Below are 13507 nucleotides of genomic sequence, written 5' to 3'. Positions count from 1 at the left end.
CTCACGGGCTCCCTTGCCTTCTGGTCGCCCACTGGGGCTGGCTAACGGGATACACTGTCAGGGAATTGGAGGTTGGGAGGAAAGGGAGGTGGGAGTATTTATTGCTCTCACTATGCACCTGCTGGGCAGTCCTGGCAGCAGTACATTCTTCTACATTCACAGCCCCTGTCCAGCAGCCCCTCTCCCAGGAGGCCAGCTTTCACCTGGACGCCACCACCTCTTCCCCTGCCTCTGCAGGTCAGGTGGGCGAGTGGCTTCCCCTTGTGGGCAGCTGCTGTGGGCATCAATGTCTCTTACTACTTCTGGGAAGCTACGCACACCTCTGTAAATAGTCACTTCACTAAAAAGCCTTTTAAAAACCGCAGCTGAGTGTACTCTGTTTCCTGCCTGGACTCTGACAGGTCCTTAAAGGGAAGAAAGTAGGGAAAGAAGCAACAGGAGCCTGGAAGGATAAGGGGGCTTCTCAGAAGCACTTACACAACCCCGGGAGGAGCAAGTCTTGTTATTCCCTGTACTCACCCACTGAAGCGGAAAAGGACTTAGAGAAGGGACTGTGTGAGGCTACACGATGGCCAGCCTGAGTCACCCCAGCTGTCCCGTGGTTAGTGGCTGTCTCCTCTCTGTGCCCCTCAGTGCTTGGTTCTATCTAGATAGGAATCCTTGATAAGGTGGGATTATAATTTACTACTTTATAGGCCTGTCTCCCACCCTGGACTGAAAACTCCTCAAAGGCAAAGATTTGGGTTTTGGCCATTTCCGGATCCTGCCATTTCTCACAGGCTGCGGGGCACAGAGGAAGCCCTTGAATGGATTCACGTGAAGAAGGAATGAAGGTTTCTCCCACAAATGAACCTGTAGGCCCACCTTTCTAAAACCCACCCCCTTCTGAGGTGGTGAAACCACGTCAGAATCCCGTAGCCAGGCCCTGAAGGCTAAAAAGTACTTGACACTGATGATGCCGGAAGGTGACTAAGCTGCTGATTCAAGAAAACCAACTTCCTCTTCCAAGACGGTTGCCTAATCTATTCTCAAGTTGTTTCGCCCAGACACATCCTGGCCTTATGCTTGCCTGCCACCTTTGCCTGCTTCTTCAAGGGCTGCCAATTTCACTCAAACAGCTTTCTCGTTCTTGTACCCTTTTGTTCTGTTGCTGTCTCAGATATTATCCAAATGGTCCGTTCTAACCCCTTCACACCTGGATCAGGAAACCCTCACCACACAAAGCCAACAGTGTGGACCATATCCTCCCATCCCCAAACCAGGATACAGTCATTTGAAACCTGGGGTGTCCCAGGAAACCTGGGATAAATACTCATATCTATAGAACCAACACTAAACCTTGATCCATTTTTAATGTAAATGGTCTTTATAACCACAAACAGATGGGGGAGAAAAACAGTGAACAAAGCTTAACTGTTTTGTTGACTAATTGACTGTAGTTTTCATAGACATGGTGACCATATTCCTGTAATTTTCTAACGCAGTGGGTTTTTTTTAAATTTTATTGGCGTATAGTTGATTTACAATGTTGTGTTAGTTTCAGTTGTACAGCAAAGTGATTCAGTTATGCATATATATATATCCATTCTTTTTTAGGTTCTTTTCTCTTATAGGTTATCACAGAATATTGAGTTCTCTGTGCTGTACAATATGTCCTTGTTGGTTATCTGTCTTTATATAGTAGTGTGTGTATATTCATCCCAAGCTCCTGATTTATCCCTCCCCTCTAATGCAGTGTTAATTTCAAACGTTCCATTAGTGGAAACATTTTTAATGCTGAATGTTATGATTCATGTTGTTGTATTGTTTTCAGTAAAAGCAGTTCTTTATGTGTATAATAAAGTGTGACATTTTGTACACCACTATAAGATTTTTTTCATCTAAAATCACAGCCCAGCCCTTGGAGTCACCCCAGCCTAGGTGCCAAATAGTGATTGAAGAAGACTCTAGAAGATTCCAGCCATTTGGGTGTTCCCAAATGGAGCAAAGACAAAGCATCTCACCAAGCCCTTCCTGAATTTCTGACCTACAAATTCATGAGTTTAAAAAAAAAAAAAAAAGGTTGTTTTCTGCAAAAATAAATAAATAAATCACAAACTGGAGTAAAATTCTTCTCAGGCCATTATCCTTAGTGTATGAAAATGCAGTTGTCACTGAAGTTTTAGTAGAAGAAAAGGGGTATTTTCCCTCCAGAACCTTCCAGACTGGAAATTTCAGACCTTCTGATGCTTGGTGATCCCCATTCCACTAAGAGCAGAAGTTATTCCAGCCGCAAAGGGTCATGACCATGCTCTTGGGGGAGCTCTCTACAGTGCAAAGAGAAAGATGATCTGCTGGAAGGGGTTCTAAGTGGTGGACCAGTTGCTTCTGGAGCAGTGAGTGCTGGATTTCAGACACCCTGTCTGGCATCCTGACTCCAGGACTCTTCCTGTTACTGACACATTGTCTAAAGCACACTTAAAGCCTTTGACAATTATAGCATGGTGTTAGTCTTGCCTTCGCTGTGAGAAGTTCCTGGAAAGGTACTTCTCATTGACAACAGCTCCTGGCACTGCGCTTCGTCATAGCAGGTACTCAGTAGACAAAAACTTGCCTGTGAGGATGATGAGCAGACTCAGGCAACCAGTCCACCGCAGGCCAGGCTTCCCCAAGGCGTTCTGCGAGGCAGTGGGGTCACCAGTACATTCCTTGGAAATGCCCAAGGCCCATCTGGAATGCCCCTCTGGCCTCTCCTAGCCCTTGTATATTCAGTTTCTTTGGAACTCCCTCCTCTCCCAACCCCCCCAAACACCTCCTTGAATTTAATCTGAGGCTTTTGTGAAGAGGGTATTTCTCTCCATCTCTGCTATAGAGCACAATATCTGGCATTTAAACTGATAAATCTGGCTGGCAGGTTGGTGAATGAATGAATTGAATCTGGACTAACAGGAGGGTGAGCAGGTGGGTAGGTGAATAAAATAATGAACTGTCACCAGGCATGCCCTGGAATGGCACCCTCCAGAGGACAGAGATTCCTACTTTTTCAAGACACCAGTGGGATTCCATTGACTCCACAGCATGAAATTTGTCCAAAATCCATTTTTAAAATGTGTTACTTAGAAACTAGAATATTTATGAACATGTCATCAAGGTATGGCAAGACACTTATAAAGGTAACTCTACCGTTTGGTACATACAAACATTCATTTATACCTAGCTGCTAGGTAATAAATTTTTGAAATGTTCAATGTTTTTCATTCACCACCTGTATTAGCGGGCCAGTACTTCCCTCAACTGAAAGCAAAATGTGTTTGCTATCACCATCAATATTCTGTAACATTGAACTTGAAGGAAGCTTTTAAGGAAAAAGGGCTTTGAGAGCTTTAAGATCCTATCCAGAGTTTCTCAACCTTACCTGTGTGATTCAGTTACCTGGGGAGACTTTTAAAATTCTCGACGTCCAGGCTGCACACCTCAAATCTATTACATTAGAATCTCTGGAGATGGGACCCAGGCATCAGTACTTTTTTCTTTAAAATGTTTAAAAAATTTTTTTTTCTTTTTGTGTGTGTGGTTTAGTTTGTGTTTTTTACCTTTATGGTTTGACATCCTTTTTTTTTTTTTTGCGGTACGCGGGCCTCTCACTGTTGTGGCCTCTCCCGTTGCAGAGCATAGGCTCCGGACGCGCAGGCTCAGCGGCCATGGCTCACGGGCCCAGCTGCTCCGCGGCATGTGGGATCTTCCCAGACCGGGGTATGAACCTGTGTCCCCTGCTTCGGCAGGCGGACTCTCAACCACTGCGCCACCAGGGAAGTCGGGCATCCGTGTTTTTAAAGCTTCCCTAGGTGATTCCCATATGCAGCCAAGGCTTTAACGCACATGCAGCTGAGACTAATGAAAAAGACTTACTGTGCAAACGTGAGGGTTTTGCATTCCCCGTAACAGTCAGATCTGTAACCAGCCAGTGTCCTCATTCTGAGCCCTCCCCATCATCCCTCTTCCTTTACACTTATTTCTGTCTTGGCGGTCACGAATTACTGACGGGCTGTGTCCATGAGGATCCAAGTTCAGGTGAACTATGCTCTCATTTCATGACAGCTGTACTTTTCCCCTCATGAACTTTGGACTGAACTTCTGTGCCTTGAAGGAGTTTTAGGGTTTGAGAAAAGCAGATAGTTGAAATAAATCCTTAGGAGGTTGCAAACCACCCTGAGCCAGAGCTGGCCCTTCCCCCAAATCACAGGAATGTTGAGACACAACAGCTGTATGGCCACCCCACCCTCTGTCAGTGAACATGCTCCCCCCATACTTTTGTACTCTCATCGTTGCCCCAGTCAAAACTCCAACCACATTTCTCTCCAGTACTCCCTACCGGAGTAGCTTTGAAAAAGCGCTTGCCTTGTGCAGGGGGCGCGGGTTTGTGCCCCGGTCCGGGAGGGTTCCACGTGCCGCGGAGCGGCTGGGCCCGTGAGCCATGGCCGCTGAGCCTGTGTGTCCGGAACCTGTGCTCCACAATGGGAGAGGCCACAACAGTGAGAGGCCCGCGTACCGCAAAAAAAAAAAAAAAAAAAGCGCTTGCCTTCAGCCCTAACTAGTCTTGGTTTCTGCTTTGACTGTTTCATTTCTGGGCAAGGTCATGTCACAAAATCATTTGGAAAAACAATGTCTGGGGATGCCCACCCCAAAAGTATCTTTTCCTGGGATTTGGCGGTAGTGGGGTATAAAGTAGCACACAGGAGGGCAGATCTCACCATTCATCTCCGTTCCCATCTGTTCATCCTTCCGTTGCCCACTAACCTGGCGGGGCTCTGTGGTGGGTTGAACCAAAATACTCTCACACACCAGTGCATTGCAGTTATGTATTCAGTTTTCTATGTTCCTGAATAACACGGGCCATGGGAAGGGGGAGAGAAACTCTGGAAGAGCTGCCGGGCTGGATACCTGACTCTACTAAGTCCTGGGTTCCTACACTTTACAAAATCATCTTCCTACAGGCAAACCGGCTCCCACAGGGATAGCATGGGTTGCAGGGGTCACAGGGGCTGCAGGGATCACAGGGGTTGCAGGGAGACGTGCAAGGGTAGCAGGGAGACTCGATCTTGACACAACTGCCGAGCCCGTAGGAGTACGTCACGTCCTTCTCATCTACACACGGGGGCAAGCTGAACTCTTTGCAGATGTTCATGTAGCTGTACTTTTTCGATCCCAGGCCGTCGTATCTGTTCTCGCGCTCAGCTGACACGCACACCTTTCCGTCCTTCACTCGCACCTTGACTTGATCGGGTTCAAAGCCGCACACGTTCACTGATCCTAAAATGTTACTGCTACAGCAAGAGGAGGCTAGAATTCTATTTGTTGTTCTTCTCAATCTGGAATTTAGGAAAAAGAAAGGGTGGGAGGAAGAAGCTCAGACCATGGAACTCAGACACAGCTTAACAAGCAATATTTTTACCTCTTTTTTTAAAAAAGAAAAACAGCAAAAGTAATAAACACTAGTCATTGTGAAAAGTCAAACTTTACAGAAGCGTGTAGAAGTAAAAAATGAGAGTGCTCCCATGTAAATCACACTCCCTCACAGGTAAACCCCTGTTAACAACAGATGGGTGCTTGGCCTTCCAGATCTTTCTCTTGTATTTATTTTTCATTTTCTTTTTCCTTCAAGTTTTATTGAGATATAATTGACATACAGCACCGTGTGAATTTGAGGTGTACAGAATAATGATTTGACAACATACATCATGAAATGACTATCACGATAAGTTTAGTGAACATCCATCATCTCATATAGATACAAAATTAAATAGAAAAAATTATTTTTTTCTTTGTGATGAGAACTCAGGATTTACTCTTTACTTTCATATATAACCTACAGCACTGTTACTTAATCATGTTGTATATTATATCCCTGGTACTTATTTATCCTGTAACTGGAAGTTTGTACCTTTTGACCACCTTTATCCAATCCCCCCCACCCCATCCCACTGCTCTGATAACCACAAATCTCATCTCTTTTTCTATGAGTTTGTTTGGTTGGTGGGTTGGGTTTTTCTGAAGTACAATTGACCTATAATACTATGTTAGTTCCTGGTGCACAACATAGTGATTTGACATTTCTATGCATTACAAAATGATCACCACATTCTCTTGCATTTAAATCTCAGCTCCTCCTCTTATTAGTTATGGAACTTTGGGCAGGCTCCTTAAACCTCTCTGTGCCTCAGTTTCCTCATCTGTAAAATTGGGACAATAATAGTAACCCATTTCTAGGGGTTTCATGAGACTTAAATTAGTTAATGAATGAAAAGAATCTATACTAGTGCTTGCCACGTAGTTAGGATGCTAGGCTTTTGTCTGTTGTGTGTTTTTTCTTTTTCTTTCTTTCTTTCTTTTTTTTTTTCCCCACAGTGTGCCGTGGAAAGTGTTAAGCCATTAGAGGCACTGTTTCATTTGACCCTCACAAGAACCCTGTCATGCAGGTGTAATTGTCACCATTTTGTAGATGGGGAGTTGGTGAAGATGGTGAATGGCAGAGCCTAGATTCAAATCCAGGCTTGTTTAATGCCTAGGTCATGATTTTAGCCATCAGTCAGACTGAGCTCTTGGCATGAGGACCTCATCAGCCTGGCATCAGCCCTGAATGCTCTGGCCCTGCTCAGGGACCACTTTCTTTCTAATTGCCTGATCCTTCCAAAGACAACCTAATGCTCTGAAATGCTCTTCTTTTTATCCCTTAACATTTTTTTAAAAAATCTGTGTTCTAAGGGCTTCCCTGGTGGCACAGTGGTTGAGAGTCCGCCTGCCGATGCAGGGGACACGGGTTTGTGCCCCGGTCCGGGAAGATCCCACATGCCGCAGAGTGGCTGGGCCCGCGCGTCCGGAGCCTGTGCTCTGCAACGGGAGAGGCCACAACAGTGAGAGGCCCGCGTACCGCAAAAAAAAAAAAAAAAAAAAATCTGTGTTCTAAGACTCACTCCTGGCAAATCTTTTGGCCTCCAAAAGGAGGTATTGGCATGTATGCTTTCTAGAAGCTCTTCTGGTTTGAGGAGTCTGGACTGTGACTGGGTGATTCGTTAGAGATACATTTTTAATTCTTACTTTTTTTGCTGAATTTTTTAATATATTTACTTCTTTTTGTTACTTAAGTTTGTTGCTGAATTTTTTAATATATTTACTTCTTTTTGTTACTTAAGTTATACAAGTTCATTGTAAAAAACTCAGAAAATACAGATAAGCAAAAAGAGGGAATATTTTTTTAACATACCCATAAGCCCTGTTGTCTTCTACAGGAGATGGATCTGGGAGCCAGATCTACAAGCCAAAGCTGGCTCCCAGATCTATCTCCTCCTCTTACAATATGAGTCTTGAAGTATAAGTTTGTTGTTTCTGTTTTGTTTTTGTTTTTGCTTAGATTCCCCCTCTTCCTCTATTCGTATCACTCCAGCCCCGTCCCCACTGCAGCAGCTGAACAGGGGTCTCACAAATGTGGGTCTTCAGGAAATTGCCCCAAAGTCTTGGCTAGACAAGGTTTCTTCTTCCTTTTGCTTCTAGGCCAGGGGTTATCAGTGGGGATGTGTGGGTTTAGGAGAAATTGCAGGAGCCTCATTTTACTCATCAGATTTAACTCTGAAGTTGCAACCTGACTCCTGCCTGGCAAAGTACCTGTCACCCCACATGCGATTTTCCTTGGTTCTGTGGGGTTCTGGGCAAAGAGAGATGGCCTGCTCTACTAGTTATCACCAGGGAGGAACTTAGTCATAGTAAACAGAGGCAAGTCAGCCTCTTTGGTTGGTGGCAGAAGGCTCTTCGGAATGCTAGGGAAAAGCAGGTGGGCAGTGCCATCTGTCTGCCACTCTGGGCTGTCACCTGTTCTCTCAGCTGAAGCTGAATTTCACCTGAATGTATGACCAAGCTCCTGAACGCGATACTGCCCACAGCAAAGGTGAGGGATATCGCCAGCCATCTTCACAAAGGTATGAATCAGGTTCAGCTGGCTGACGAATAAAGTAATGAGGATGATGAGAATGCCTATCTCTACTCTGAACCAAAGGGAGGCTGGCCTTCCTCTAGTTTCCTTGGAGTACTTTACTTTTTCTCCTAATTTAGACCCCTCCAAAGACCCATTAAGCTCAATTGTTCCTTTCCAACGCATCTTTCCCTCTCTCTTCTTTCTTCTCCTTCTTCCCATTTCCTGCCTTGTCTCTCTCCTCCTGACTTTTGGTTGATACTGAATAAGGGTATCAGAGTGGAGCAGAAGGGAGCAGAGTGGCACGATACAGGTGCATCTGAACACCTGCGGGGCTTGTTCAATTACAGGCGTCTGGGCCCCACCCCCAGACTTTCTGATTCAGCCAGTCTGGGGAGGAGCCAAGAATTTGCATTTCTAACAAGTTCCGGGTGATGCTGGCTGCTGGTCCTGGTCGGAAGATCACTCAGGACCACTAACCAGGTGATTAAGCACAGGGATTCCAGAGTCAGGCAAACCTGGCTTCAGGTCCCAGCTGTCCCATTTCCTGATGATCATGAATGTTGCCCTGACTCTGGTTGATCAATCTATAAGATGGCCATGGTGTTACAAGGATTAAATGAAGGTGAAGTGTTAGGCACTTGGTTTTCACTCAATAAAGGGTAAATTTCTTTAACAGGCTGTACCAGGCTCCGCTTTACACAGACTTCCCTGAAATTCAAGGCTTTAAGCGACCAGGCCCTGAGTCCTGTGTCATTAAACACTAAGGTCAAATAATGGACATGCATTTGGCCTGGATGGGCAGCAACTCCTACTCTTGGCACCCCGAGACCTCTGCATACAAAGAGATTGTGATGAGAGGGGACCAAGGGGCCCAACTCGCTTCCAGCTCTGCAGGGACACAGAGGGAAACAGCGGAACTCTCCTCTCAGCGGGAAAGCCAACCAGCCACCAGCCGTAAAGTAAGTAAAGCCAAAAAGCCCCGAGTTCCTCTCTGCCGGCTCCCAAGGTGTGACTATGCCCTGATCTTTGGGTCAAAGGATGGGAGATGGAAAGATTCCCTGAGGGCTTAAGACCCAGGAAGGCTAAACCACAAAGAATGCAACCCTGAGGGCTAACAGTCACCAGCCTCCCCCAGTGAGAGTGATTCAGTGAAATCTTCATACTCAGAGCGTGAGGGGTAAACAAGAAACCAGAGGGCAGGTTTTTGAAGTTTTCAGAAGATGGTACCCTTTGTGGGGGGCTTTTCAAGGGAACTTCTTGAGCCACAGGCTGCCCACGGATACTTGGATGAGCAGATGGAAGCACAGTCTCAGGATGAGTTTCCAAGCACCAGCAAAGGGCACAGGGCTGAGCCCAGTGCATTCCTAGGCGCAGCTGCAAATCAAGGTTCATGTGCCCGCAAGGACTAAAGCCAGGTGTCAGAGCCACTCTGCCGCGGGGTAATTAGATAATAAACTCAAAACGGCAGGATTGAGGAGGGGCTGACTTTGCTTCTGGCACTTGAGTACAGAAGACAGGAAGCCCACGAAGTGTGGAGGTGAGTCAGGTGCAAACTTACAGCAGGCTGGTTGCATGGCTTCTTTTTTTTTTTTAACATCTTTATTGGAGTATAATTGCTTTACAATGGTGTGTTAGTTTCTTCTTTATAACAAAGTGAATCAGTTATACATATACATATGTTCCCATATCTCTTCCCTCTTGCGTCTCCCTCCCTCCCACCCTCCCTATCCCACCCCTCCAGGGCATCGAGCTGATCTCCCTGTGCTATGCGGCTGCTTCCCACTAGCTATCTACCTTCTTACAAAGGAAATCAAATTCAGTCACTCCAGTCTCTCTCAATCAAAAGGAAGGAAGAGTCGGAAAAGGTGAGTGCTTGGGGTGCAAAAGGAAATTTGGGGAGGAAAAAAGAATATCAAAGAAGCTAAAGAAATGAAAGGACTTACTTGGGTTTCTACTAATGAAGATACGGCCAAGGTATCTTTTGAAGCAACTGCTCAGTAAACAATGAAAAGGAATTGGACCTTCTGTACCCAGTCCAAAAACGCAGCACACGCGCGCGTGCATCAATCAAATAACACACACTCAGGAAGGCTCAAATGACTCTTGGGGGGAATTATATGGTTATTCAAAACTTCTTGCCCGTTATTAAAGGAGCACCCAGAGACAGAGCACATAGACTCTCACACAGAAAGACAATTCCAGTGGGGTCATGGCAGCTATAGACCAGGGAATCTTACTTCCCCACTGGGCAAAGAATCTTCTGGATAACACAGCCTGGCATCTGAAAGCACATGTCATAACCTAACCAAACTGCTATCCTTCTCTTTAAGGGGTAAAAGGTCATGTGAATACGATTTCTCCATTCTAAAAGCCTTGGACAAAGTTTCACACCAAAGATTGTTTTTTAAAAAATTGAATCAACATGATATTTCTGGATCTATTTAGTCATGGACTGGGAGCTGAGAGAGAAGAAGAAAGAGGCATTTCACTGAAAAAAATATTAATGTAGGAGTCCTCTGGGATTGGAGCTGGATCAGGGTTTAACATTTTCATCCATATTCAGAAAATTGAATATTTAGGTTTGCAGGTAGTACTAAGCTTTTCAGGTTAGTGAAATGTCAAGCTGTCAGAAATAGAGCATAGGAGTGTTTCCCAAGGTGGTATGAATAAGAAGAAAAGTGGCTGGGGAGAGATGCAAAAGGGCAAGCCTGAGGTCATTTCTGAAATGGACTCTGGATTATCAGTTCAGAGATCCAGGAAGACAACAGCAGATTCATATACTGCCACAAGCAACAGAAAAAAATTAGCAAAAAATCCAAGCATTGTCAGGAAAAGTATGACAAACCAGAGAAAACATTACCTCTTGTAAAAACCACACTGCCAAGAATTAAGCCTGAAATTGTGTCCACTGCAGATCATTGAGACTCCCAGAGTAGGCAGAGGGCGCCCAGGTGGTGAAGAACTCACCTGGAGAGTCTGGAGAATAGGGACAGCCAGGAGACAAAGGCTGAGCAGACTTGGATCAAGGGTATTCGAGTATTCAGAGGCACAGGGAAGTGGACACACCTGCTCACAAGTAACCCTTCATTTAGACCAAGTACTTAAAAAAGAACCCCTGACTCACACTGCATTAAATTTATATAACTTGATACTCTAAGGAGTACACATTAAAACTGGTTCAAATTGAGTGTAGATGAGTTTATTGCCAATAGTTCCCTCTTAGACTATTGAGGGAGGCCCATTCCTGACCTTTGGTGATTGATGACCTGGACAATAATTGCCCTACTGCCGTTTCCAGGGAAACAACACTGTCACAGTTGTCAAGGGCCTCATTCTCTCTCTCTCTCTCCATCCATCCATCCATCATCTACTTTCTATCTATCTATCATCTATCTGTCTATCTATCTATCTACCTATCTAATCTATTTATCTGTCATCTAATCTATTAATCTATCATTGGGGTAGGAAGGATGTTGTTTAAGGACACAAACTGGCAGTGAGTAGTAAGTCGTGGAGCTCTAATGCATGATATAGTGAATATAGACAACAAATATTGTATTACAATCATTAAAGTGGTTAAGAGACTAGAACTTAATTATTCCAACCACTAAAAAGAAATGATAATTATGTAACACAATAGAGTTTCTAATTATCGCTACAATGGTAATCGTATTACAATATATAAATGTATCAAATTAACATTGCACACCTTAAATTTACACAATGTTATGTGTCACATAGATTTCAATACAAAAGATCATCTATTTGTGTCCTTTTAAAAAACAGTAGCATATTTAGTTTTTCTGCACCTTGCTTTTTTCACTTAATATGACAATACTTAAGATGCTTCATCAGTCCTTTTTACATTTACATATCATCCCAATGTATGGATGTACCATAATTTATTTAACCAGGGGACAGTGTTTTCAATCATTTTTTTTCATCATAGTAACAGACTAAATGGCATATGTAGACAGAAAAAGAAAGCTTTCTCAGGCAAAAAATAAAATGTGATCAAACCTCCAAAATTTTAAAGTGCGTTTAAAATTATCCAATTCTATTAAAACCTTTTCAACTCTATTCTGAAAACTGCAGCTCTCAGTTCTGTAGTTTATTTGCACAATCTTTGCTACAGTTGAAGGGGGAGGCAGACAATAAACCCAATTCCAGATGAATTTTAAGTCATCAAGAGTTGGGGAGTAGGAGAAAGGATTTCCTACAAAACCATATAAATGCCTCTATTGTTCGCTTTGCTCCCTTGCTCGTAAAGCCTCTGGCAAACATTAAGGATTTGATCAATTATTATTACTTCTCCCAAAGTCATTTCTGTAAGCCGAAATATACTCAAATCACTTTACTCATAACCAGAAAAAATGTTTATTTTGCTGCTTCCAATAGCTTTTTAATGACACCCCCTGTTTCTTTCTCTCATTAAAGCCACATTATTTATCACGTTGGCACTTCTGCTACAAGCCGAAAACAACCTTGCCAATCGACATCATTACACTGTCTTTTGAGAATCTTACAATTCCCATCATGGACCCATTTACTCTTCTTCTTTTAAATCTTTGTTAAGTCACCAGAGTCATTATCTTGAACCCATTTCATCTTTGCTCAAGTATCGATTGTCACACTTTCCCCCCCTTTTTCCAACTTAGGAAGCTAATATACCAACTATAAAAATCTTAGGAAGTTCTCTTACTTGGCAAGCTCTCTCTTTTCATCTTCTATGGCTCTAATGGCTTTCCTCTCCAAACTTCTGAGAGACGGGCGAAGACAGTAAAGCTTGGCATCACACAGGCAACATGGGTAGAAATCACACAGGCCGCAGGACTGTGATCGCTTTGAATAGCACAGGCAGTACGGGTACGGGTGCAAGTCACAGCAGCAATATGGGTGCATGTATAAGTCACACAGGCATCGTGTGCTGAGTTCGTCAATGCATTTCAACTGCCTTAGTTCTCTGTCCACCTTCTTTATGTCCCTTCTAACACTGTCCAGAAGACAACTCAGTGCAGCCATTACAGTCACACCTTATTGTTCTGTGAGTACCTTTGAGAAATGGCACTCGGGGGAGAAAAATTCTTCTAAGCTCTTCTCAGAAGTTTCTTTTAAAAAGAAATGAGGCACACATGATTCACTTACTTTAAAGCTTGGGTTCTATGACCTCACCACCCTCTAAGAATGTCATAGTCTTTTGGTTACCATGAGAACTGTGCACAGTCATGGTCTCCAGAGACCCTCCTTGGAGTTACAAAGCTGCTCTCAGAACCATATAAGATTTCATTCACCTTGAGTTGGGATGGGGCCCCCAAGTAATCACAGCTCTTTGGGGTTTATTGGGCTAAATTGAAATGTTCTTGACTTGTGTGTGTCCTGTGGACTAGCCACAACTATGAAGATCTTGGTGGTGGGGCTGGGCGGATGGAAGGAGCTGCCTGGCCCCTTGCTTTATGCCCTTCTCGCTCTAGCCTTGACATCTAGCCTTGCCCCTATACTACAGGATTCATTCTGTCCCCTTTTCCCTTTATAGGTGGAATGTAAAGAGCTCTCCCATGGTTC

General features: G+C 44.1%; 1 protein-coding gene across 1 annotated transcript; it reads right to left on the bottom strand.

Moving 5' to 3' along the window:
* Window positions 1-4951: 4951 nt before the first annotated feature.
* Window positions 4952-12967, bottom strand: ODF1 (outer dense fiber of sperm tails 1). Its single transcript, XM_060128286.1, has 2 exons — window positions 12648-12967; window positions 4952-5348 (listed from the first exon to the last, which is right to left on the bottom strand). The coding sequence occupies exons 1-2, from the start codon at window positions 12965-12967 to the stop codon at window positions 4952-4954; spliced, it is 717 nt and encodes a 238-aa protein (XP_059984269.1).
* Window positions 12968-13507: the final 540 nt, after the last annotated feature.

This window comes from Lagenorhynchus albirostris, chromosome 17, assembly GCF_949774975.1.
Source record: "Lagenorhynchus albirostris chromosome 17, mLagAlb1.1, whole genome shotgun sequence".
Lineage (NCBI taxonomy): Eukaryota > Metazoa > Chordata > Mammalia > Artiodactyla > Delphinidae > Lagenorhynchus > Lagenorhynchus albirostris.
The sequence above is the reverse complement of the archived record's forward strand: the minus strand, read 5'-3'. Positions and strand labels throughout refer to the sequence as shown.